Source organism: Xiphias gladius, chromosome 12, assembly GCF_016859285.1.
Source record: "Xiphias gladius isolate SHS-SW01 ecotype Sanya breed wild chromosome 12, ASM1685928v1, whole genome shotgun sequence".
Classification (NCBI taxonomy): Eukaryota; Metazoa; Chordata; class Actinopteri; order Istiophoriformes; family Xiphiidae; genus Xiphias; species Xiphias gladius.
Genome location: NC_053411.1, coordinates 14,891,961 through 14,917,993, shown reverse-complemented (window position 1 = coordinate 14,917,993; position 26,033 = coordinate 14,891,961). Strand labels below are relative to the sequence as shown.

General features: G+C 40.9%; 2 protein-coding genes across 5 annotated transcripts; both read right to left on the bottom strand.

The window, feature by feature from the left end:
- Positions 1-833: 833 nt before the first annotated feature.
- On the bottom strand, positions 834-6,230 carry vbp1 (von Hippel-Lindau binding protein 1). The gene is made up of 6 exons (XM_040140255.1): positions 6,100-6,230; positions 3,297-3,421; positions 2,930-2,996; positions 2,075-2,173; positions 1,627-1,765; positions 834-982 (listed from the first exon to the last, which is right to left on the bottom strand). The coding sequence occupies exons 1-6, from the start codon at positions 6,178-6,180 to the stop codon at positions 906-908; spliced, it is 588 nt and encodes a 195-aa protein (XP_039996189.1). The 5' UTR covers positions 6,181-6,230; the 3' UTR covers positions 834-905.
- A 1,405-nt stretch (positions 6,231-7,635) lies between these two features.
- On the bottom strand, positions 7,636-21,468 carry LOC120797509 (E3 ubiquitin-protein ligase TRIM39-like). Of its 4 annotated transcripts, XM_040141233.1 has the most exons (10): positions 21,395-21,468; positions 20,005-20,380; positions 18,516-18,645; positions 15,944-16,534; positions 14,695-14,790; positions 13,615-13,848; positions 13,081-13,228; positions 12,848-12,874; positions 12,058-12,233; positions 7,637-11,003 (listed from the first exon to the last, which is right to left on the bottom strand). In XM_040141233.1, the coding sequence occupies exons 3-10, from the start codon at positions 18,522-18,524 to the stop codon at positions 10,632-10,634; spliced, it is 1,653 nt and encodes a 550-aa protein (XP_039997167.1). In that variant the 5' UTR covers positions 18,525-18,645; positions 20,005-20,380; positions 21,395-21,468; the 3' UTR covers positions 7,637-10,631. The 4 variants fall into 4 exon arrangements, with proteins under 4 accessions (XP_039997169.1, XP_039997170.1, XP_039997167.1 ...); XM_040141234.1 differs by lacking the exon at positions 20,005-20,380 and having other exon boundaries at positions 21,395-21,441; XM_040141235.1 differs by lacking the exons at positions 18,516-18,645; positions 20,005-20,380; positions 21,395-21,468 and adding an exon at positions 18,101-18,175 and having other exon boundaries at positions 7,636-11,003.
- Positions 21,469-26,033: the final 4,565 nt, after the last annotated feature.

Here is a 26,033-nt window from a genome sequence, read left to right as displayed (position 1 = left end):
TGTTTTTTTTGTTAGTTTTTACTTGAAAAAATACTTTAAAAAGTAACAAATCAACAGAAAACAGTGGTGGGGGGAGTTTTGAGTTTGACTTGATAGAGGACATATTCAAAATCCAACAAAGAGCTATGACGTGCACTTGATTTAGCCAGCTTTACACACTTCTTCCATTTAAGAATCACGGAGGCACCTGTGCTCCTGGGAACCTTCAATGCAGCAGAGAATTTTTTTTTTTTTTGTAGCCTTTCCCTGGTCTGTGTCTCGACACGGGCCTGTCTCAGAGCTCTGCGGGAAGGTCCTTCGACCGCCTGGCCTGGTTTTTGCTCCGATATGCGTGGTCAGCTGTGGGACCTAATCTAGACACGTGTGCGACTTTTCAAATCATGTCCAATCAATTGCAATTTACCACAGGTGGACTCCAATCACAACATCTCGAGGATAGTCGGGAGAAACGGGAGGCACCTGAGCTAAATTTCAAGTGTCACAGCAAAGGATCCGGATACTTGCGTCAATGTGATATTTCAGTTTTTCCTTTTTAATAAATTTGCCAAAATTTCTAAAATTCTGTGTTCGCTTTGTCATTATGGGGTGTTGAGTGTTGACTGATGAGGGAAAAGATGAATTTAATTTTCAGCATAAGGCTGCAACAGAACAAAACGTGAACAAAATTGAAGGGCTCTGAACACTTTCCAAATGCACTGCATGGCACCTGCACTAGTCTTCGAAATAATCTCAATGACTTAAATGAAGCGCACCACAACTTTTGGGAATATTTCAAACTTGCCCTCTATCTGCCAACCACTGGGGTGAACGCACACATGACTTGGGAGACGGGGACTGTTTGTTTTTTTTATTGACTAAAGAGAAGTATGTTAGCAGAAGGGGACGTGGACGCTGCCTTGTCGATATTAAGACTTGTCTGCTGATTTGAGGAGGTTCTCTTTGCTCCTTCTCTTCACGTCCCAGTTGTAGACTCGTGCCATGTCTGAGGAAGGCGGCGGGTTAAGGAGCAACGGCTGAAGAGCAGCAGCGAGATTAATCATACTAGGAGCAGTGTTTGTAGGTATGTTTAAGTTTAGGTATAGGTTACGTTTAACCTGCGGGTAATTGAGGGGGGATATTTAAACTTTTTTCTATTCATGTTTGACATAAAATTTATGGTTAAATCATACTTCATGTGGTAATTATCTAGGCTTCGGTCGTTTGTTACTCATTTAGTTGGGTCCTCTGGACATAATTTTTCTCATTAAAAGGCAGTTCACAACACTGTACAGATAGAGGCAACAGCAACGCTGTCGATCTAGAAGGGACGTCGCTGTAGGCCAGACAACTCACTACTAAGTGGATCGCCTGTCTACTCTGACGCTGAGTGATTCAGTTGCTCCTCTATGGATGGGTTTCAATGGGCGGGTTCCATTCCGAATCCAGTTCGGCGAACCACATTCAACACAACTGCCTCACAAGGATCCAGTGCTTCAGAAGGCTTTGCCTCCCCCATCACTGGGGAAAACAATAAATACAACATCTGGGTCAGTGTTAGAAAAAACCGCAACAGCAGCTCCACAAACACTCTCCATCACTGAACTGGCAGTAAGCCCAACCTCGGTGGACTACACGGTGGAAGGATACTGACTTCGATGGTGGTGAACTGGTCTCGCAGGAAATCCAGATCCTCCACGAGGGTCTCTAGGTTACGAGATGCCGTGGATAGGTTCTTCTCTAGGAGAGCCTGGGCCTCGTCAATGTCGTACTCTAACATGACATTGGCCTTTGGGCGGGAAAAACGTCGGGGTGGCGAGGAATGAAATGATATAAGGAGAAGTGTAGTTATGGCCTTTGCCGCACAGCAGCACATGTAAGTGACTAGTATTAAAAAACTGAAAAGTTTCAATGTTCTGAGTTGTTTTGTTCAAAATAAGGTCAAGATGACGACAAACCTTTTCCGTTTCTGAAGTAACATTAGTTACATAACTTCTCATTTTGTTCTCTTATCTGTATAATTGCTCTGAGACATGGTTTTGTGATTCAAGACTACATAGCGGTGAATAAAACGGACTTTAATCTGAGCTTTACTTACCCCTAACCATAGGCAGACTTTGTCGGTGGGCGGCACTGAGGCCTTGCAGTAAACATTGTCAGCCAATAGGAAGTGTGTCTCCATGGGCTCTGTGGTCTCCTGTGGAAAAAGGGCGCATCACACCTGGTCAATAGGGCTCCGTTGCCAGTTTTTTTTAAACCACAATTAGTCATTTTATTTATCCTAGCTTGATTTTTAGACATTTTCTAAGCACACAAAAGCTCAACAGCTACAACAACCTCGAACATAAAGAACCGTCTGTTGTTTATACGGATTTTTACGAGACGATCTAAGAGTCGGTTTCTTTTTTTTCTTATTTAATTATTCGACTAGATTTTGTTTGCAGCCTATAAATCTTTTCATTTTCAAACTTTCTGAATCAACCACTGAGGAAAATTAAGCCGAAGGAAACATTGATGGAGAGAGCATATCTGAAGAGGAAACATCTTTGTGAGATATAAATTCATACCACAATGCATTTCTCTATCAAGATCTCGTTACATGCTCTACAATATACATTAAATGACCGATACACTGCATGCATTTATGTTGAAATTATATATTTGTTAAAGAGCTAATTTAAAAGTCGAGGGTATTGTATTAGTTTGTAAAGCTAATACTTTGGCTTATTAAGTCATACATTTTGTTTTCTTGGGTATAATTATTTCTGTCGAAAAACCTACAAATAAATGAACAATTTTATTTTCATGTCTCGTCATTTTTAAATCAACCAGACCATTAATCAGCAGCACAATTATACCAATGTCCTAAAACCAGCCAAGTTTACAGATTTACAGGTTACAGTCCGTTTTCCTTTACATTTCAAAGACAGTCCACAAAAGACACCTCACACACCTTTTTCTTCTGCATGTGTCGGAGGATTTCTAGCGTCTGTGTGATTTGCGGGATTTGATTTTTCAACCTAAATATCAAGAGAAAAGAGGAGATTTAGTCAAGACAGGGACACAACCGGTAAATCTTTACACTGTTATGTAGCTGAAGGTAATGTGAATGTTATTACTGAGTGTGTCTTTGTGTAAGTGTGTACACTAGGGCCAGGCTAACTTCAAACAAAGAAAATCTCTAAAATTCATAGTGTCTTGGGAAACATCACAAAACATGTAGAATTATAACTAATAACTGATAATGATAATAAATTTGTCAACACGTTAGCATGTCCAGTAGGTTACTTTATGAGTGTGTCGGAGGCTCCTTCTGTTACCTGAGTTTCTTCTGAGACAGGTTGAGCTCCATGTATTTATATTTCTGGTACTGTTCGTCCAGCCTCCTCAGCACTGCATCTGCCGTCTCGTTGCCGGGCTGCTTCATAAAAGAGTCGACATCCTCCTGAAAAAATCCAGCGGAGGACAGTGCAAACAGTGAGCCGAGACATTAGAGGATCTTGAATTACTGAGGCCAGTAATCCGACAATACTGGCTTTTGAAGCATACGACACTCCGTGCAGAACGTTTGTCAAGGGTTCCTCAAGTTTGTTTTAAAAGATTACGACTAAAACATATCCTGAGCGGGACATTTCCAGTGCTCTCAAATTAAGTAATGGTGATGTTTCTAAATGATCTCGTAAATGACCTATGACAATCCAAGACTGCAGTTACCATCAAATCTGTGATGAAGATAATGACGGCTTTACAAGTCATTACCGGCAGTGATCAGTAGCAGTCATAACATAATCCTCATCACGGATTACAGCCTTATGGTGGACATCAGTAAGAGCGATTTTCCCTCCTCACATTGTTTTATTTAAAAGGACTTTTACAAGCCCAAAAAGGTAAAACTATCCAGTCTTGGCCACACACACACACACACACAAAATAATTATTTTTCACAGCAAGTTTTCTTAAACCGAAGGTGACATCGTCAAATCACTCGTTTTTGTCAAGAGATTCACGTTATTGTCACATAAGAAAGAAAAGCATGTTTATCATTTGAAAATGAGGAAAAATGACGTTATCCAATTATCAAAATAGTAGCTGATTAATTTTCTGTAGATCGACTGATTGAATCAGTTCTAATTTTGAATTTTTTTTACTTTCTTACCCCCTTTTAACCATGTTATGACCACTCTGATTTGTCTGGGGAACCCTTGGTGGGTGTCAACTAGAGCTGAAACTAACAATTATTTTCATTAGCAGTTAATAATTTTTTTTGATTAATCGTTTGGTGTATAGGATGGCAAGTAAAAAAAAGTTTTTAAAAAAAAAAGATGCCAATCAAAGCTTCGCAGAATCTGACGTTGCGTCTACATATGTCTTGTTTTGTCTGACTAAAGTCCAAAACCCGCAGATATGCAGTTTACTGTTATGCATGAGAGAGATCATCAGAAAATCCTGCAGTTCCATTTTTTTTTTTGGTAGAAAAATTACTAAAATGATTCACAGGTGACCATTATAGCTGCAGATTATTTTTCTGTTGATGGACTAATCGTTTCAGGTCTAGTGTTACTGTATGAACTTGGCAATGGCCAAAAGTAGCACCTGTGTGATGTTTCGAGTTGAAACGATCAGTTGCATGATTGAAAATTAATCATGCAACTATTCTGATAATCAATTAATCCTGTCAGTAATTGTTTTAGGCAAAAATGGAAAAACGTTCTCTGGTTCAAGCTTCTCAATATTGAAGATTTGCCACTTTTTCCCTGTTTGATGTCATTTGAATTAGAGGTGCAACAACTATCCATTAACCAAATAGTCAGCAGTCTGCAACTATTTTAATAACTGAATTATAATGTGTTTGATCATTTATTTTAAGCAAAAATGTCAATCATTCACTGGTTGCAGCTCCTCAAATAGATAGAAAACAGATAGGATTACTTAATTAATCCCAAAAAGTTTCAGTGTTGCAGTGGCCACTTCACATAAATCACAGAGAAAATGCAGTAGGTAAAAAAAACACACATTGCAATTCAAGGCTAAATTATATACAATGATTTCGTAGACTACATATAAAAATAAAAAAATAAATCTAAATAATAGAAAAAAAGAGATTATTAGTTATGTGAGAATGTACGATATTAATGTTTTTTGTGCTACATATTATAGTAAAATGAATATCTGAGTTTTGGACTGCTGATTAGACAAAACAAAAACATCTGAAGATGTCACCTCAGGCTTTAGCAAATTACAACAGGCATTTTTCACATTTTTCACATTCCTCGGACAATTAATGGAGCAAAATAATCAAAAGATTCATCGATAATGAAAATAATCCTTAGTTGCAGCCTTATATTGAACTGAATCTCTGCTTGAAAGCAGTTTGAAAACATCCCTATGGGCTCTGGGAAATTATAATAGACAGCCTGTATTATTAATGAAGCAAATAGCTGAAAATAACAAGTTTCAGGCATAATGATGATAATTACATGACAATTATAAGCTCTTGTCAACTAAGAAGAGACCTGACAGCCAACATGTGCCCGTTTAAATGCTTATAGTTTTTCCCTTTAGGTATAAACCTAAAGGGTATAAACAGGCTTGTGTGCCTGTATTCAATACCTTGTAAATTATGTAGTTAATTCTGTGTTAAGAGCTGTTCTGGGTCTTTCACAATCATTTTACTACGGGAAATGAATGTAGGCAGCTAAGGCTACCTTAAACTGTAACCCAGGGATTCAGGAGCAAAGCAGCTCGCATCTGATGAGCACCGAGCTGAAAATATGTTAAAAAATAATTAAATATGTTTAAAAAAATTAATAAACAGAAGCAGCTGGAGCACCAACGGTCTGTAATGTCCATAGATGGAGCTAAGCAGCCGCCCAGCCTCTCCCAACACACACACACACACACACACACACACACACACACACACACACACACACACACACACACACACACACACACACACACACACACACACACACACACACACACACACCCCAGGATTAACTGTTAGCTCGCAGCTAGCATGACGCGCCCACACACGGACAACAGCCACAAAAGGTGCGTTTTCAGCCTCCTAAATCCCGCCGTACACATGTGACACGGTGAAAAATGTCGGGGTTTACGCACCACAAACGCTGCTTCGGGGATCCCGAGGTGCTTTTTCTTTGTTGCCTGAACGGCATTGCTGTTGTCTATGGTCGCTGCCATCTTGGAGAGAGGCTGCTCCTTCCTTCCTCACACACATGTCCGAACCTCTGAAGAGGAGAGCGCAGGCTCTGCTGCCCCCTGCGGCCACAGGCTGCAACTGCTGCCCCGACGACTACTACTACTACTACTACTGCTACTGCTACTACTACCACAACTACTACTACTACTACTACTACTATTACTACTACTACTACCACAACAACTACTACTACTACAACTACTATTACTACTACTACTACCACGACTACTACTACTACTACTACTACTACTACTACTACTACTACTACTACTACTACTACAACTACTACTACTACTACTACTACTACCACAACAACTACTACTACTACAACTACTATTACTACTACTACTACCACGACTACTACTAATACAACTACTACTACTACTATTACCACTATTACTACTACCACAACTACTAGTACCTAGTACTACTACTACTACTGCTACTGCTACTACTACTACTACTACTAACCACAACTACTACTGCTACAACAACTACCACTACTACTATTACTACTACAACTACCACAACTACTACTACCACAACTACTAGTACTACTACTACTACCGCTATTACTACTACCACAACTACTAGTACTACCACTACTACTATTATCTCTACTAAGTCAAAAACACACACATTATAGATACATTTGACTATTTTGTCTTTCTTTAATAATCGATTGTTTAGGGTATAAAATGTCAGAAAATAGTTAAGATCAACATATTAACATATTCAAATTACTTTTTTTTCGCCTGAACAACAATCAAAAACGCAAGGTTGAGTTTACGGTCATACAAACCTACATAAACTAGCAAATATTCACGTGAGACGCCGGTATCAGTGAAGTTTTGACATCTTTGCTCAAGTGTTACTCAAACAAATAATCAGTTATCAAAATTTTAGCCACTTAATTTTCTGCTAATCGACTAATTCAACTGTTTAATCAACTGTTCATGTGAGTGCTAGAGCACTAGTTGGTTTCTGGGTAAATGGGGAAATAGTGAAACCGCCTAACAACAAAAATCTGCCCCGTGAGCCCGCTAGCAGGTTATTCCATCCGTGACTAGAAATAATGCAAAACTTGTTGGACTCGTATCAGCCATCAAAAGAATTCACTGTTACTGTCCGTAGACCATACTGTACAGATCCGGCGGAGCTCAAATCTGTGCATCGTAGATAGTGGCCTCAGTGGTTTCCATTTCCCTTTAATAAATCCAATAAATCCACTGACAACATTTAACCGAATCAACACGTAAACACGTGCATCTGTAGGGGTTATCAGGGTCATCAGTAGTGGAGTGTTTTCAGAAACTCTGTGCATTCTTTTCATGACACACTGTAAATACCATTTGAAACTTTTAGTAAGAAGAACTTTATCAAAACGTCACAGTGTTTAGATCTTTATTATACCCGGGGTATGAGACAAAGGTGGAAAGTCGTCTTACTCTGGCAACGTACACTGACAAATTTTTATTTCTGACAGTAGAATAAAACTTCACTGGAATCATTTTTATCTGCAGAATTAAGGTGAATTAGTGTCCAACAAGCGCTAACCCGGTCTGCTGCAACGTAGAAGTAGTGTAATTAACCTTCAGAAATGTAAAGGCACAATCCAAATATATCCTAAACATGTAACCCCCGTATTAAAACTGATAAGACATTAGATCCTGCTTCACTCTCAAACAGACTGGCTGGACTTAACAGGGCATAGTGTTAAATAATAATAAGTTATTACATTTTTCTGATGCTGCTGAAGGTTCATTTGTCAGTTAATTTTTGGAAACCAAATAGTATAATGTATAAAGCTTATGACATGCAGTAAGAAAGACAGACATCCCTGTTTTAAAAACTGTTGGGCACACAAAGTAAAAATTAAAAAGACGTGTTGCAGTTTCACCCGACAGTTGAGGTTTGTAGTTTTAGACGATGGAGATCTGAATGCTGAGATCAGGGACACTTTTTAAGAGAAGGCTTTACGCGTATAGGCAAAAACCTAGATAACCTAACCTAACACAATTATTAAAATTTGTAGTAATAGGCTACGTACAAATTCTATATCTGTAGTGTTCTGTAAGTTTATTGGCAAGTCACTTATAATGTGAATCAGCTGCGTGAAACTAAACTAATCAGCCCTACGCAATCACGTTTTGTCAAAATTCGCACACTAGAGCTGTGCAGTGCTGCAACAATAATCAAGAGGATATCTTCCAAATTTATAGTCTTTTTGGCACCAAATTCCCCCTTTTTCTCACCGTCCCTCCATCACAGCTCAGAGAGGAAGCACAAGATATTGGATATACTAATAGGTACTTTGGCTAAAACTGAGCATAATATCAGGTAACACTTCACCATACGGTACACAGTAAATGTGAGGAGCTTCTGAGGAACAAGCGAGGCAGGAATCATGAAAGACCTGATAATTAATGAATGGTTAATGAGTGGTTCCTGAATGACTCTGAATTGAGGACCACATAGTACATAATGAGTCGCTATAGAACAGACTGGGAGATACGGTATGAATGAATCGTTAGGTAAGGTTAGGTTTTTGAGTCTGCAAATTCACTGATAAAAATCTCCCCACTTTTATCAGCCCAGAATTAAAATTGGTAACTGGCTAATGGAGCATTCAGCAGCTAAACTTCTCTACCAAGTTCCCTAGGAGTTGGTAGAGACCAAAACGGAGCCGGAAACATGGCCTGAAAAACAACTTCACATAATTTCCATTGTTTCTCTGTGTTTGCTTGAGGTGTAAATAGACAGCATTTTGCTAACAAGTTTGCCATAACCATATAAGAGGGTAAAATGTATTTTCGGTTTGTTCTGCTGCCTTCAAGTGGCCATACAAAATTCAAATAAAAATGAGTTGCACAGGATTGACTTAGTAATAGTTTTGTTTGTAAATAAGCATATTTTCATGTTTTAATGAGCTGATGCAGCACAGTTTGCACTCTTTATGAAAGGTTTTCTTCTGGAATTGCAAAGCACATGGAAACACGGACAGTCCATCGGGGGCTGATGCAAAGGTTTTGCAAAACAAAAGGTTTCTGGGCTAATAGTAAACTAATTAAACTTTATTTCATAAACAAATCACCAGAGAAACAGTGATTGAAACATACTAATCAAGGCATTATTCTCGTATTACTTCTAATAGCTTTAACTTATTGAAGTTAAAAGTTGTAATTAGCTCAGCATAAAGTAAATCAGCACCCACTGAATGCGTATGTAATCTCTAAATGCAGATAAAAGTCTGTATTTCAAATACATGGTACAATACCATCTTCAGCTTGCAGAGTCCACAGCCCAACAGAACCATAAAGGTGTCAGGTATCATTTTGAAATTGTTTGAGTCATTCAACTTTGGCATCACAGTATATATGGTGACATGAGGCGGGGCTGGGGCTCAAAAGCCAACAGATTTACGCACTAGCAATGCAAATAGTTTTGATTTTCTTTGTAAGCGTGATAGGCTTGGTATGGTCTGAGATCAATCCTAGCTCCTAAAAATATAGTCATACTGGGCCATAAACTATACCCCTGCAGCTCCCCTTTAACAATGCATGATAATACAAATAACCCTGTAGAAAATTAAAGACACTGAACATGATGATGTTGAGTATTTTAAGAGCCAATATTAAGTTTAAAAGAAAATACATTATTTGAAATCTTTATTCATAATTGCCTCTGTTTATCACTGATGTGCCTACTAGATTTAACACTGATGAATGATGCTGAGAGCGTTTGACCTTTGTCATGTCTGTTGCTGTGACAACGAGACAAACGGGTGAGCCACCTTTGCATTTGTTTAGAAGCTGCATGTTTTTCCTATTTATTTGTTCTGAATTTTAAAAGTTGTTTTGTTTCTGGGGAGAGGTTTAAACACTGGCAGCCTGCAGGTCACTGCAGTAATTAAATGATAATTTGATATTAGAAATACTTAAGGGAGAAGTTTTGATTATTTTAGCAGCTGCTGCTGTTTTAGTGTTCCCATTGTGGATAGCTGTGTTTTAATAAAAGGTTTTAAGATATTGTCTGCGAGTGTGTGGTGTTGGCCTGGTGTGAGCTGTACTTCATATTTAATGTGGATTTACTCATTACTGAACCCTGATCCATCATAGCTTCTATACCATCATGGATCAGGGTTGGTTACTTAAAATAATGGATCGGCTGGTATAGAAATCCAGTCAAAACAACCCTGTGGGACCCGGAAAAGAGTTCAAGTTTACAAGAACCAACCAACACACTCCCACCATGTACAGCACAGACAATTCTTGTCTTGCATTGATGCCGAGGGGCAAAAATCTTTAAGTGCTGATGTACAGTAGAAATCCTGCTAAATAGAAAATACTTCAACTATAAAATACTGAATCACTTCTGTAAGCCAAGATATCCCCTGCAGCCTCAGAACGCAATCAGAGGTTCATCCTCAAGTCTAACTCTCGTGATTGACAGCTGTGATAACCAATGGCTCTGTGTTCTTCCCTTCATCACAAACACCGGGGCTGAAGAAGGGGAAGATCCTCTCAGAGAACAAACACCCAGTGAAGGTGTAGATGTGAGACCCGTTTTCCACATTCAAGAACGACACAGTCCCCTCCTCGTAATCTGTAAACACCCCGACAGTCTGCGGCTTCTCCTTGAGAGAAAGGAGGACCGAGGGGGAGTCCAGAGCTCGATACTCATCCCCGTTTCTCAGTCGCACCGTCCAAAAGCCATTCTCTGGCTTGGAGGTGATCATCCCCTTCCTGTTGACAGACTCCTTGACCACGCCGAGGTCCCAGAAAGTCTTCGTCCCCACTGCGACCTGATTGATGACACATGAAAATATAAAAAAATAAAATAAAATATATAACAAACATGGAAATATTACATGAAGACTTCAGTTCCAAAACACTTCAAAGTAATAATTTGTCTCAAATCTATTGTGGTGCCGGGATGTTTCCGTTTTTCGCCCCTTGATACATAACAAGGAGTAAACCTCTAAAACGTATGTATGTATTTCTAGTATTTCAAGTTTGAGTATCGGCTGTTGCAAACCTTTCAGGCCACAACAGTGCAGGACACAAACATTAGAGTAGTATTGAGTAGAAATTAAACATTATGCTTCATTATCCTCCGAAAATATTAAGCTGCAGGTTACACAAAGCTGATAAAATTATGGGAACAAGAAGTTTTTACTTAACTTATTTCTGATAACTGTTGATACTGCGTGTGTACTTTTATAGTAAATAAACAAAACGAATAACTTGTACATTGTATCATCACAGTAGCAAAAATACAATATAACCTGGCGACAATGAAAGGATCTAAAAATCAACAGGCACGATAAGTTACGTAACTTCAATCCGAATGCAGCAGTGAGTCCAAATTCCACCGGCGGCATGAATCAGCAGTAATAGCCACAGTCTAAAAAGTCTGCTGTCTGACTCTGGTAAAAATCAACAAATCTGGAGAGCCCCGCAGCTCCCACGTGGTCTCTCTGGCCTTTTGGCCACGGGCTGCAGTTGGGAATGTAAGGGAAGCGCCAAGGCCCACGAGTCTGTATGGGAGCTGGTATCAGCAGCAGTCAGGCCAAATCTCGTTTTTACAAATGGGTTCGGTCGAACCAGATGCACACTGAAGCTGAAAAAGCTTTTGTCAGTGTCGGACTTTGGAGTGGAGGTTATTTCCTGGAAGCAGTACATACAAGTCTGAACCGAATTCGGATCAAACTCAAAAATACCAGTAGAAAGTATTCAGTCGTTTATTTTGGGCCACAGCTAACCTAATCGCTGTATCTCATGGCCACTGATTTATTTATTTATTTAAAAAAAAAAAAAATTATCCATTATCAAAAAGAAGAAACCGAAGAAACCGACCTGGAAGTAGAACCTCCCAGACAGGAAGCTTCTCTTGCCCAGAACGCAGATGACGGGGTCGAAGCGTTGGGGGTTGTCAGGAACGATGTGCAGTAGCTCGCCGCGGCCCGCCTGTTTCCCGTCATCCGACAAGACGATGTTTGGATGGGCGGTGTCCCGGTCCAACACCACGTCAACTGCGGAGACAAGACGCGGAGACCTTGAGCTAATACTACTGTAATTCGACTGATTGCCTGGAACTCTAATACAGAAATCCCAATCCAGGGTTCAATACAGATTAATCAGATGTCGTACCAGAATAGAACAGATTTTAAATCATAAATATGCTGGGATTAATTATTTATAGCCAGGCTAACTGGCCACTTCCCTGTCCCAGCACTATGTAATTCCCCTTTAGTTCACTAAAGTTCTTAAACAGATGCGGTGGTGATCACATAACTTTCACCGAGGCGGTTATGTGATCACGCGTGTCCGTTGGTTGGTTGACTTGTCCGTCAACAGGATCAGGCAAAAAACACTCAACCAGTTTGTACTGAACTTGGAGGGATTGGGGGGGGGCACGGGCCAGGGAAGAGCCCATTAAATTTTGGGGCAGACCCGCTCTGGTTGCACGAACTGCTTTTCTACCATGTGTTTTTGGGATACAACCAAAAGAGGGTGACAAAAACCAAAGAGTTTTGAACCCTATCATATTATTTCAACCATACACTGCAGCAGTCCACCATTCCTAGACACAGTTAACCTGACACAGTAGTGGATCGCTACATTAAAATGTTCAGGGAGATCATACCTGCATATTTCTGCATCCTCTTCATCTCTGTCAGAAGGAAAAAAAAATGTGACGTTTTAGATTAAAATTAATCTAAACTTTAGAAAACTCTTGTGAATTAGGTATTAAAATATCATTAACCTCATTAGACTGTTTTCCTTGAAATATTTGATAATTAATTTGATCCTTTTAAGCCTCCATTCACAGGAGGCACACACAGGGGCACAAAAAAAAAAAAATCCAGTTCACTTCACCCTCTTTCTTCAGGCTGTCCAGCTCTCCCGTCAGGGTGTCGTCCACTTTGGACAGCGCTCTCCTCACGGTCCCCACACACAGTTCAGGGTGGACACCGATCTCCAGCCACTTCCTGGTGGGTGGAGGTGACGTAAGAGAGGGCAACATCTGTGATAAAGGAGGAGGCAGTGAAGAATTTTGAATATAGCCATACGATTGTGTTTGTAGTTCACTCTAAAACCCCTACCCATATTTTGGTATTGTGAATGCCAAAAGGACACTTCCCTGCAAAATATCATCTGTAAGTGTCATCTTTACCAGAAAACTACAAATATTACATGTTTACAGTATGTCCTCTAGAAATATCATCTCTGGTTATAAAATACCCTGGAAGTGTTTATGTAATGCTAAAATTTGAACTGACTCTAACCCAAAAGATGTAGTTTTGACCACTTTCTTTCCTTGAACCTACTTCGGACACTTTAATGGCCCTCATGAGTTAAAGCCCCTTTATTCACCACAGTTTAAGGCTGTTTTTGTTTTGTTTTTTAAACCTGTAAGAGGTGCAGGTGGTCGTCAGTGTTCCTCAGCTCCTCCAGCTCAGCGTTTCTCCTCTGCAGCTCGGCGACTTCCTGCTGCAGCTCGTTGATGAGCTCCTCCGCCCTCTGCTCTGCTGCTCTCTGCTTCCCCTTGATCTCTGTGTTGACTTCAGTTTGTCTCTCCTCAATGGAGCGAATCAGAGACAAAAAGAGACGGTTGCTCTCCTTCATCTCCCTCTCTGCACTCACCTGGATGGGGACGCAAGTATGCGGACATGTATGTGTAAAACGTGAGGGGGAAAAAAAGAGGACGAGGACAACTCCTTATATAAATGTAGGCAAAGGTAATTGGGAACAGGGCAAATTAATTGGGGAGGGGCAGGTAATTAGAAAGGCGGGAGACACACACACACACACACACACACACACACACACACACACACACACACACACACACACAAGGGCAGGAAGTAAAATCACCAACAGACACACGAGGTTAGTCATTTCAAAATAAAACAGGAAAAAAACAACACAGTCCAGGCAGGTCGTGGCACCTTCAGACTGTTACGTGACATCATGTGTGATGTTCAGTGCATTGTGATAAAGTGTTTGCGATACCAGCTTTGTTTTTTTTTTCCAGCCTACCCGGTGTACTGCTTGCATCGGTTTGGGATTTCCTACATTTCCCAAAACGCTTTTTCAAGCCCACCACGGAAAGGGGCTGTAAATATATAGTACAACTACAGCATTTTTCTACCAATTTTTATATTTTTAATGAGTTTCACATCCTCAGGACTGAACATTTCCTATTGCAGCATTGCATTTTGGTCTACTGAAGCTTCTGCTATTGGAGAATTTGGTGTCCCCACCTCTTTTACAGGGTATGTTTTTCTGCATATTGTCATCAAATATCAGTAAAGAGTGGTAAATTTACAATAATGCCCTTGCTCTTATTATTTGAAACACATTTTGTTATCAAACTTCATTGTAGCTTAATTGGAAATCTTAACATGATGTCCCCATTTCTACATTTGGCCAACTAAATTGCTGATTTTGCTTTTTTTACTGTTAAGTGCCCCTAATGTGACAACTCACCGTGCTGAGCTTGAGACAGCTTTTGATCTCCTCTACTTTCTTCAGTCGCTCCTGGATCATTTGCTGAAAATCTGCCTCAGTCTTCTTCATTTGGACCTAAACAGGCAGCAAAGAAGAAGAAAAATGACATAGACTGTAGAGATGGACACATAGATGCAGAAATTGGGCATTATTTTGTATTTCAATAAATATCATGCACTGTCCCCAGAGGTTCCAAACAAACTATTCCAACATGATACCTGGGGAGGATTTTCTAGTCTCCTTCTTGATAACGTCATCGTTCTACTGGGTTCTTTGTGAGTTGTTTTTTTTTTTTTGTTTGTTATGTAGCTTTCGTAACCAAATCTACTGTGTTCCTCAGTTCCACACTATTGAACGCATGCTGTGTGCAGGGTCACCAGCCCAAAAAACGAGCCTAATCCTAGAGACCATCCGAGCAAGAGACATGATGTCCCTCAGCAGCTTTGCCTTTTCTCTCACACAGCCCAGGATCCTGAATGAAACAGGCCAGAAAATGCTCTGAAAATGAAACCCACAATGGAGACGTCCATGGGTAAAGATTTGTAATGATGTAATGTGACCTTGTGTTTGTTTTTCTTTCACTTTTACACTCTTCTGTAGTCTTTGGAATGGTTGATCAATGTAAAACTGATGTTTTTCATGTCCTGTGATTGAACAATGGTATAATTTTTTTGTCAAAAGTATTTAAATTATTAGAGCACCACAATTAGTCGATTAATCCATTAGTTGATCGACAGAAAATTAGTCAGCTACTATTTTGATATTCGATTATATCATTTCATTCATTTTTTAAGGAAACATGCCAAACAATTTCTGGTTACGGGCTCTCAAATTTGATGATTTGATGTATTTCTTTCTGGTGCATGATAGCTAACCCTAAGTTTGGGTTGTGGACTGTTGGTAGGACAAAGCAAAACATTTGAAGATGACAGCCTGCTTTTTCAGTATCTTCTGATATTTTATGGACAAAGGCAATTGATCAAGAAAATAATCGTTTAAATAACGAAAATACTTGTCAGTTGCGGTTCTTAATGAAATTGTCTAGTTGTAATCTTTGGATAGCGTGATAGAGTTTTGCATCATTACCACAAGACATGCAGAAGAATCATGTTTAATGCATTAATTCCTATGAAAATAAATATTATTATGGCACTCGCCATGAAAATAGATATCAGTGTAGATTTTGGTCGGATTCGGAAATCCATTTTGCCTAAAACCTTATATGTACCTTCCGCTCCTCACTCTCGTCCTCTATAGTAACAGCCTGGTGATCTTTGTGCTCGGTCTCGGTGCAGAAGCGGCACACACACTTCTGTTCGTCCCTGCAGAACATCTCCAGCAGCCTCTCGTGCCTCTTACACATCCTGTCCTGCAGGTTCTTCACCGGCTCGATCAGCTTGTGCAGCATCAAGGTGGAGACTCTCTGGTGAGGCTCCAGGTGGGCGTCGCAGTACGACGTCAGACACACCAGACAGGACTTCAGGGCCCTCACCTGCAGGGACGTGGTGGCACAGACATCACACACCACCTCACCTGGTTGGGCCGCGGACGGCGGCAAAGCCGACAAGCGGGCTACCATCTTTCTAAACGTGTCCGCCAGCTCTTTGAAGGCTGTGTTGATGCTTATTTCAGGCCGGTGGGTGAATGATTTGCTGCAGGTGGGGCACCGGCAGACATCACTGCTGTCCCACACACTCTGGATGCAGGCTTGGCAGAAGTTGTGTCCGCAGGGAGTGGTGACCGGGTCGGTGAACACTTGTTGACAGATCGTGCACTGGAACTGTTTTTCTGGTAACATGTTACCTGAGGAGGCCATTATCTACAGAACAGTAAAAAAAAAAAAAAAATGAAAAAGGACCATTTGCTCGGGAAGAACTTTGATAGAGGAAGTAAATGCAAAGATTTATATCCACAAAAAAAACACAAAAGTACAGTCATGGGTAAAAAGAGTACTGAACTTTCATAGTGAATTACAGATATTGATAATTTTCTGAAAAAAAAAAAAAAATTTAAAAAAATCTACCACTGAAAGTCCCTCCAAGCAAAGGTAAACAGTCTCCAGAAGATCAATTAACCAATCTGGCCACACATGCCTCTTCTTGGAGTAAGAGCACAGTTGCCTTCCTTGTAAGCGTTTAAATACAACCTAAGGCCCATTACTTTGTAAATATGGGGAACTATGCACGTCTTGAAATTCAGGACTCATACACCCTGGACTGTTTGGTGTGCTTGGTGTGTGAGCCATTGTTTTCTTGACTAAGTACACACACCGGACACACCCAGGCTTTTCACCAAAAATACTCACACGATTACACCAGCACACCCTACTGCCAATGAAAATGTTCTTACTTTAATATTAGCGATACCATCCCCATTGCTTGCTGCGATAGGAAATCCTCTCGGGAGACAATACAGATCTGGATGCGGTTATTTGTGTGAAGGTGTGTGTGTGTTAAGCCCTTCCTGAGTTCTTAACTGCTAGTTGGTTTCAATCTAGTGATTCACTATGGAAGTGGCTTTGCTTTCTTGCCCAGACTCGGACACTGCTCAGTACGAAGCTGCAGCCTGTTGGCTTAGCATAAGTACTGGAATCAAGGAGGAAAAGCTAGCTTTGTCCGAAAGTAACAAAATCTGCCAACCAGCTCCTCATAAACTCACTTACTAATACTTTGCATCTCGTTTGTTTAATCCGTACAAAAACGTAAAGAATGTAAAACTGACAATGTGTGGTTTTACCGGGCTAAGTGGCGAACTATTTCTTGGCCCGGTGCAGTGCCAGGCCCGGGCTGGCTGTTTCCCTCTGTTTTCACGCTTTACGCTGAGCTAAGCTAACCAACTGCTTCACAGCTCCATATTTATTGTACAGGCATGAGAGCGGTATCAGTCTTCTCATCCAAGAACAAGCGTATTTGTCAAAATGTTGAACTACTCCTTTGAGTACATGCAAACATGTGGAAAACAGACAGCAAAAGCTTAAGGCCATAAACATAAGGCCATACCAACATACCTTTGGGCCGAATGTATTGTAATGACATCTCACATATCAACTTGGTCAAAAACTTCTATTTTGAGTCATTTCTTTAAAAAAAAGTAGAAAGACAGTAAGACAGGTGCAACAGCAGCAACTGTGACACGTCGAATCACTACATGTTAAGGAACATTTTAAAGTAAACAGTATGTTTTGCTGTACAGCAGGTCTGATATCTACACAACGGGGTAATCAACACTGTGTAACTGTACCTACAGCTAAATGCAATTCCTCTTTCAAGCAATCCATGTCCTAACTATTTACACTGAGTAACTTCACTTTCATTCACTTGCCCAGTCTTTTTCGCGACACAGTAGATCAGGGTTTGAACCATTACTGCATATTGCTCATACTTACAGCAGCTTCTCCTAAACTGGTCGGACTTCTGTCTTCGGCGAACGGCAGAGCAGGTGACTGTCCTGCTATATGAATGAGTACGAATACATTACAGCCCCGGCTGTCAAACAGGAAAATGTCACGTCAACACAGTTATTCATCAGCCCGGCCCTCCCTCTCCTCTCTCTCTCTCTCTCTGCCTCACTGTAACCACCTGATCTTAAAATACCAGCATTTACAGCACAACTCACTTGTTACTGTATCAGTAGTGCTATGCTGCAATGTCGTGGCGTAAACACTGCGTGCATGCCACTGTGAATATATGTGATCATGGGAATACGTAATAGTAGCTCTCGCACAGGAAAGGAGTGTGTTTTCCTCATGGGCGTGGTGTTCAGTGAGTCCAGGGGGTTAATATTGTCCACATATGACTCACCTGTAGCATATACCGTAGGCACCAGCCCGATCTGAGGAATGCCGCAAGATTTCATGGGGTTCTTCCCTGGCCCACGCCCCATCCCACCACCAAGTTTGGTACAAATCGGTTGACGACTCTTTGCGTAACCCTGCTGACAAAACAAACCAACAAACAAACGGACTCGGGTGATTACATAACCTCTTGGGCAGAGGTAATAAGCCATGGTTCGTGGCGTGTGGGGCTTCAGATAAAAGCACCATCAACAACTTGAAAGCTTCCTTGAATAAATGGCCATAAAGAAAAATGCGTTAGAGCCAGCAAAGGCCTTTACCTCAGAATTTAGTTTAATCATCTGGAACTAAACCAGTTGACCTAAATTGGTGGCTTATTTTCAGATTACAGATCATGTGACAATTGTGTCATGGGACCTTTTACAAGTTCATAAAGTACAAACAGGAGGACATTAACCACCATATACTGTACCTTACTACACGTGAACTTATAGATTGTTAGTACATAAAAGGTAGAAACTGGTTAACATTTGAATTCATTTCACAATAACTGGGCTCAAATTTTACACAAAACACAGGAAGAACTTTTCCATTGGAGGCATATTTCACATGCTGCTCATCTCATTTTCAGGTTGTATTTACAGGTCGCAAACATATCTGCTTTTTTCAGCGAACAAAGTACTTGCAAACTGAATCTGTGAGTAACTTAGAACTTTAGTTACGACTCGTGATGTAGGTATGTTTACGTATCCAAACGAGGAACCGCTCATCACCTCATGTGAGCACACGGTTTGCATCAGGCGAGGCTGAGTGGCTTTACGTCTGCTGTGCATTGCTGAACACGGCACAAGACCACAGCAAACGTTTTCTTAACCCTCAGTGACCTTGCACTGCAGTTATGTTGCACGAGTGTCACAGTTACCTTCACTTCTACTACTTCCCGCCATTCAACAGTTTCCGTAACTGTGGTTCATTTCAGTTTGTCTCATTTCAATTTGACCTGTATAGAAAAACTATGCGACATCTTTATAAAAACAAGTTTTTTTTTTTCAGTTCTGAGAGATGAAAACGTTAATCACCCTCAAATGAAAACTTCTTTATCTTAATAAATAACTGATCCTTTCTTATTCCTGATTGAATTTTTCGTTGTGTATTGTAGGATTCTGAGATGCTTAAAAATCCACATCGGACACGACTTTGTTGCAGCGCCTGCGACAGGATGGAGGATTTAATCAGGAGATCGCATGACATCTGTCAGGATTTGAGAGGGTCAGTGCTTTGCATAACAATTGATTAAATTTGCTATAAAGATTGGAAGATGATGATGAGGAAGACAGGGATAAAGGGATATCAGGATGTGTCCTGGTAACAGTTTAAAATTCGGTCGGATTTAGATAAAGAACAAGAATTGGAGAGTTTGGATATTTCACCAGCCTGCAGTCCAATGGGTTCCAGTAAGAAATATGTTGCGAAAGGAAGAGGATTATTTATTATACGTTTTTTTGAAGTCTCTCATCCACAGGCATCAGAGGGGCCGTGTTGTGTATTCCCCTTCTATCAGCTCGGTCTGGATGCGTGTTTGTGTTGTATTTCATTTTACTGTGAATGTAAAAAGTGGCAGCGGTTGCCCTGCCAACACGCAGTAACGTTGAGCGAGTGACGTCAGGTGAGGTCAGATTTTGTTTTCGTTCGCCCACCGGGAGCATGGAGGCCTGTGCCACTTTTGATGAATGTACAATCCTTAATGTTAGTCCACAGTTGTCAAGACGTTTCACTGGAGACAAAAGGTATGCAGGACTGCCGCTTCTGATTGTGAAACTTCCTTGTCGTCCTTCCCAGCACCAGCGTTGGCCGAGTTACTTGACTCTAAAACTGTAAACAAACACTCATTACACATCACTCCTTGAAGAATTACTCATATTACTTTAATTTCTTTACTCAGCTGTCAGACTCCTGTGTGTAACATTTGTCTCCTCAGCCAAGAACACACAGAAACTTAAATAAGACAACTTTGGCATGACCTGGAGTCTCATTTCCTCTTTTTTGGTAGAGGTCACCGCCCGCCCCACACCTCAACCGTATCCCAGACATGAACAGTTGGTGGCGCTAATTCTCCTGTCCAGTACCATTACACCATTTCAGGAAAGGGGAGGGGAGCGCACAACAAAATAATGTAATTCAAAGAGTGCTAGTCAAACCTCGAACAACGGAAAACCATGTCGAAAACGTGACGGAAATGTGGCAGTTTTCTGTAAGTGCCAGGCGAAGGCAACTGGACCTGCCTGCGGAAGTGGCAGTTGTGTAACATTAAGCTGACAGGACCTGAAATCCACAATCGCCCGGACAGACCCTGTTGTGATGGAGGCCGCCTTGAATCTGGTTATTGTCTTCATTACAGATGTGGGTTCATGGAATTCTATTTGTATCTCAACCCCTTAGCATATAATGGGACATTGTGAAAAGAAAAGCACGTGAATTACAATAAACATTTTAATATAAGCAAAGGCGAAAGAAAAACTGAGATTGGCATTAGGATGTCCGACTTTAATAAAAAATTGCTGAGGGTGTGACAGCGATGAGAAAAATTCAACACAGACTGCACCAAGTGCTCCCTGCAAGAATAGTTTGTAATGTACTGTAAAGTTATATAATTATAGAGGCATATTCACATTAATGCATAAAAACAATTGTCTTGCGCTGTAGTCACCGCAGTATCGATTCCTGATTGTGCTGTACTAAATGGGGCTTGCTTAACTCCAATGCTGGTGAGGATGTTTTTTGGTTTAATCATATTTGTCACAGAACAGGCAGAGAGGACCCCAAACGCACGCAGACACACACGCGAAGGCATCGAGATACTTCACTAAAGACGATGAACGGGCCTACAGGCTGGCAGAAAGGCAGGAGCGGACAACAGAACCCCTGCAGGTTGCAGGCACGAAGGAACAAAACAGACAAAGTGACAAAGAGAGAGACTAAATACACAAGGGAGCTTTGGGTAAGTGGGAACAGGTGAAAGTAACTGGGGCGGGGAAGGCAATCAGAGGGGAGGGGGGGGTGTCGCCCACAAGGACAGAAGACACACAAGGTAAGTAATTTCAAAATAAAACGGGAAATAATTTCAGGAAGTCACAAAGAGGGGAAGGTCATTACAATGCCGTTTCCTCACAGACCGTTAGACAATATTCCAAGGCCCAGCACAGGTCTACGGACCAGGTGTTGGGAACCTCAGAGCTACAGATTTAACAATGGTTAACCCTCTCCCTTTCTAGTTCTATGTATTTTTTAATAAATCTGTCGGCAAAGTAAATGACTAACATCTACCAAGTTGCCCTTTATCAACGCAACTCGCTGTGTGCCGCATTCAATGAATTTTCAGTTATACTTTTATCCATAGTTGTAGTCTGTATTTTTTGGTTAATAATTTCTTCCTTATTATTTTTACACACAGTTTTGTCTTTCAGATAGAGGCGAAGATGAGAGAGAGAGGGATTTACAAGAAATTCCAGAATTTCAGAATCGCATGGAGAAAAAAGACTGTGCAAGTATCTGTTACACTTGCACAGGTAATTAAATATCACTTTTTAGCCAGATTTATGCTTTTTAAACATTTGATTCTAACTTCATTGTCCAACAAAAGGCAACAGTACACATAGCATAAAGCATACACGTAGCAAACAAGTGCAGTGTAGACTTTCAGCTTTAATTCAAGGGGTTTAACAAAAATATCGCATTATCCGTTTAGGAATTACAGCTATTTTTATGCAGAGTCCCTCATTTTCAGAGGCTTAATTCCTTCGATGCTTGTTTATCATGCAGTTGGAATGAATGACTTTTTGAATATATTTGTCCCAGCCAGTGCTTTTTTTTTCATGTACTGACAGCCAATTTACGGAGTTAAGAGTAAGGAGTCATGGGGGTGTGTGAAGGGTCCAGTGTGACGAAGGTTGTTTTATGTCTCTCTACCTGAGTATTTAGAGCCTTATAGTGATGACCGAGAAAGTTTTGATTTCCGGCAACTTGCGTGCTGATTGCTTCTGAGTTCATGCTGATGAAGTCTGTCTGTGTGCAAGGTACAAATATAGTATAGATGAAACAAGTGTGGCGGTCGAATTTGGCTCAAACTGACCAGTGGCTAAGCTCCGGCTAGCCTTAGCTGAAACTAAACCGACTGACACAATCAGTGAATCCAAGAGCGAGTGTCACAAGTGTATCAGGGTGATCTGAGTATAAGAAGTATCAACGTGGAGGTGGTGTTCCCTCCATAAGTGAATTACATAATAAAGATTACATAAATAAAGAGGCATTTCCTGCAATGTTCTGACTGCTCCACTCGGTGGCAATAAAGTACAAGGCAAGCGGCCGCCTCTCCTTCTCTAATGTATGGGAACGCTGCCTTCAGTTAATGATTAATTCTCTACAGTGTTAGGTAACAGATTCACTGTCTCAAAGCCTACTGAGTTTTCCGATAGAGCCATGACAGTCATTGATTGTCAGGCATATTGAATGTACATGGGATGCCAGAAAATGTAATGAATGGTCGGATTAAAGACAAAAGCTACTTTGGAAATACGGAGGGGGAGATATTTATGTCACGTAGTCTTATTATCTTATCTGCACACTTGTTCATGCACACTGCCGAAGAGATGGCCGAGTCTGCCAACACATTTCTTATTATGTGTTAGGAGTGTTGCGTTGCTGTGTTAGTATCATTCTTCTAAGAGTGTGAGTCTTAAGTGTTCTTTTAATTTGTGCGTTGTTTGATTGCGGTTTGAGGTTTTTAAGAATTAAGAGTTATTATATTTGTCAGCTTCATGTCAGTTGTTTTAAACCTGACACTCACTTTGTGTTTGTCACCTACCCGAGCTCGCGTTGTTTGTGTTACGCCTCGTTTGCATTACATTCTGTACCACTAGACTAACTTCAATCTGAAAAACAATCACATTCGCAAAATACCGCACATGAAGTCAACTCGATAATGGCAGCGTGTAGACTACAGCATAGAGCAGGTGTGGCCGACACAAGTCAGTGACTAGGAGCCAAATAATAAACCGTATTGCACCACTTTAAAGAGTCCCACCACGTCACCAACAACAACCCTTGCAGAAGCACGCATGTGCAAAACAAAAAGACACATTCCCCGTGAGATTCAATGAGTGCACACTGATTTAATGGTCACTTTATCATATCAACTTTTGAAATCTATTTTGTATTTTCACGCAGTGTTACATCCTTTTGCTTCATCAGCTTCCCACTGTGTCCGAAATCACTCCCCATGTACCATTTAGTCCACTTTACTCTCCGCACTCTCTGAGTGCATGGTAGTCATTACAACATTACTAGTACTCAGTACTCATGGGTCGGACCACGGCCACCTTTGAACTCTGCCTTCATCTTGATCGCGACCACCCCCCTGCCAAGTTTCGCGACTGCATCTTGCACGGTCGTGACGCTATCGCGCGGGACAATATCTGTCCGCGGAAAGACAGGCAAAGTACCCAAAATCGCCCCTGTGGTAGTTCCCGCTACAGCAGGTGTCTCCACGACCACATTTAGCCATCAAGCTGTCGCAGCTGGTAGTCAAATAGAAATAATCTTAAAGAGCTAAGTTGACTGACAACTGCGAACATGCCCCGCCTGGCTGGTATGTTTGCGGTTGGCTCGCAACCTATAGTGCACATTATGAGCGCACATGACTGTGAGTTTGCAGCTTTTTTCTCTGGTTTCAAGTGGCCAAAATAATCAGTTACTTCATTAGTGCTACTTTAATACTTCTTTAATACTAAATAATACAGCAGCAGTCGTGTTGTTTGCCTTACTGCCTAAATAATTTTAGTGAAGGAGTGAGTAATCCTTTTCCATTTCATTTAATTTAATTTTAATCCCACTAATAATAGTTTTGGCATTGGTGTGCAGCGAGCCTGTTAAACAAGTTGTATTGTGAAATCGTTCTGCCCGTCCACCGTGTGGTCTGCAGGACGCCGTGGAAAGGATGCTCCTGTTGGGGGAACCTGGGAGTCTCTTGCTGAATTCACTTGCGCTCTGACAATCGAATTCGCTCATGTAAATCTCTGACCAGCCATAACTCTTCATTTAAATATTTTTGAATTAGATTATCCAAAATTGCCACCCCGGTTGTTCCGCCCCTGTACTGGCAGCCTCCCTCTTATAATTGCGTTAGGTGTCTGGGCTCTGCGAGGCTTTTCTGTTTTTAACAGAAACAGGGTATGCAGCATTTACGACAAAGATGTTAAGATTTTGCACAAGTTATCAACAGGACTGGATAATTTAATTGAAATTCAGTGTTTCCATTTCAGGTTGAGCACAGGGTGTGGTGCTGTAGAGACCTGCAGGCTGCCACTCTGCTGGCTGTCTGTCGAAGGGGCTGATTTCATTATAGGAAACTGTGGTTAGTTGGGACTGTTGTGCCAACCCCTAATGCAGTTTCACAGTTTCTCTCACGTCCCACAGATGAACCTGATAAAAGTGCTTAAAATACCCCTGCGTATGCTGTTTGACACCCCCGCATGCTCTCAGCTGTCCCCATTATTTGACCCCCACTGGTTCAGAGTGTCTGTGCTGAGCTGTCCTGTGTTAATAACTGAATGTATTTATGAGCACTGTGACTCATTCAGGCCTCACAACTTCTTGTCAGCGTCTTCACTTCATAGACTTCAATGCTCTGGTGGACACTCTTTAATCCTATATGCTTAGAAATAAAATAAAGCTTCGCTGTGCAAAGTGTCTGACCGTGACGCTGTAGATTAATCGCACTTCCAAACTTGTATCCTACCAACAGTTAAAGTTGCTTTTTTTTTTTTTTTTACCTCAACCAAGTATTTTTGATTTCTTATACCTAACCAAACCTCAACCAGAGCGCCTAGGTCAGAAAAAACTCAGAGGGGTTGTTCTGAAAGGCAGTCACAAACAACATTTTCCCCTAGGCTATAGGGGTAACCTGACTTGATTGACTTGACTCGAAGTGAAAAGCTCTCATAACTGTTATTTTCTGAAGATTTTGTATTGTGGGTAACCCCATCCCAACCCTAACCACAGTCTCTCAAATTACAATTAGTATAAAGGAAGTACAGATGAAACCTGATGATGGTGTGCACTCGACAAAAACAAAGACAACCTTTGTGGCTTTCAGGTTTTACGAGGTATTGTAGGCAATAGGGAAAAAGGACAGGAATGAAAAAATACGATCCTCGTATCGTTCCTCATTTTGTTTCATTCGCATCAAGTAGAGGCTCAGAAAAATCTCCAGTGCTTCCTCTGCCCTTGTGTACAACAAACATACAAACTTAAAGCATTTGTGAGGTTCTCTAAAAAGCATGGACAATGATATGCAAATATATTTTATTTAGCAATCGAGACCCAATTTGTATTGCAAATGTATGCCGTAGCAATACTAACATGATAATAATGTCTTCATACGAGTCCTCTGACCTAAATGACAAATTGAAGTTGACCTTAAAAGACCCCAACTGAGAGACCACACCAACGCTGACGGCATCCCGACGTA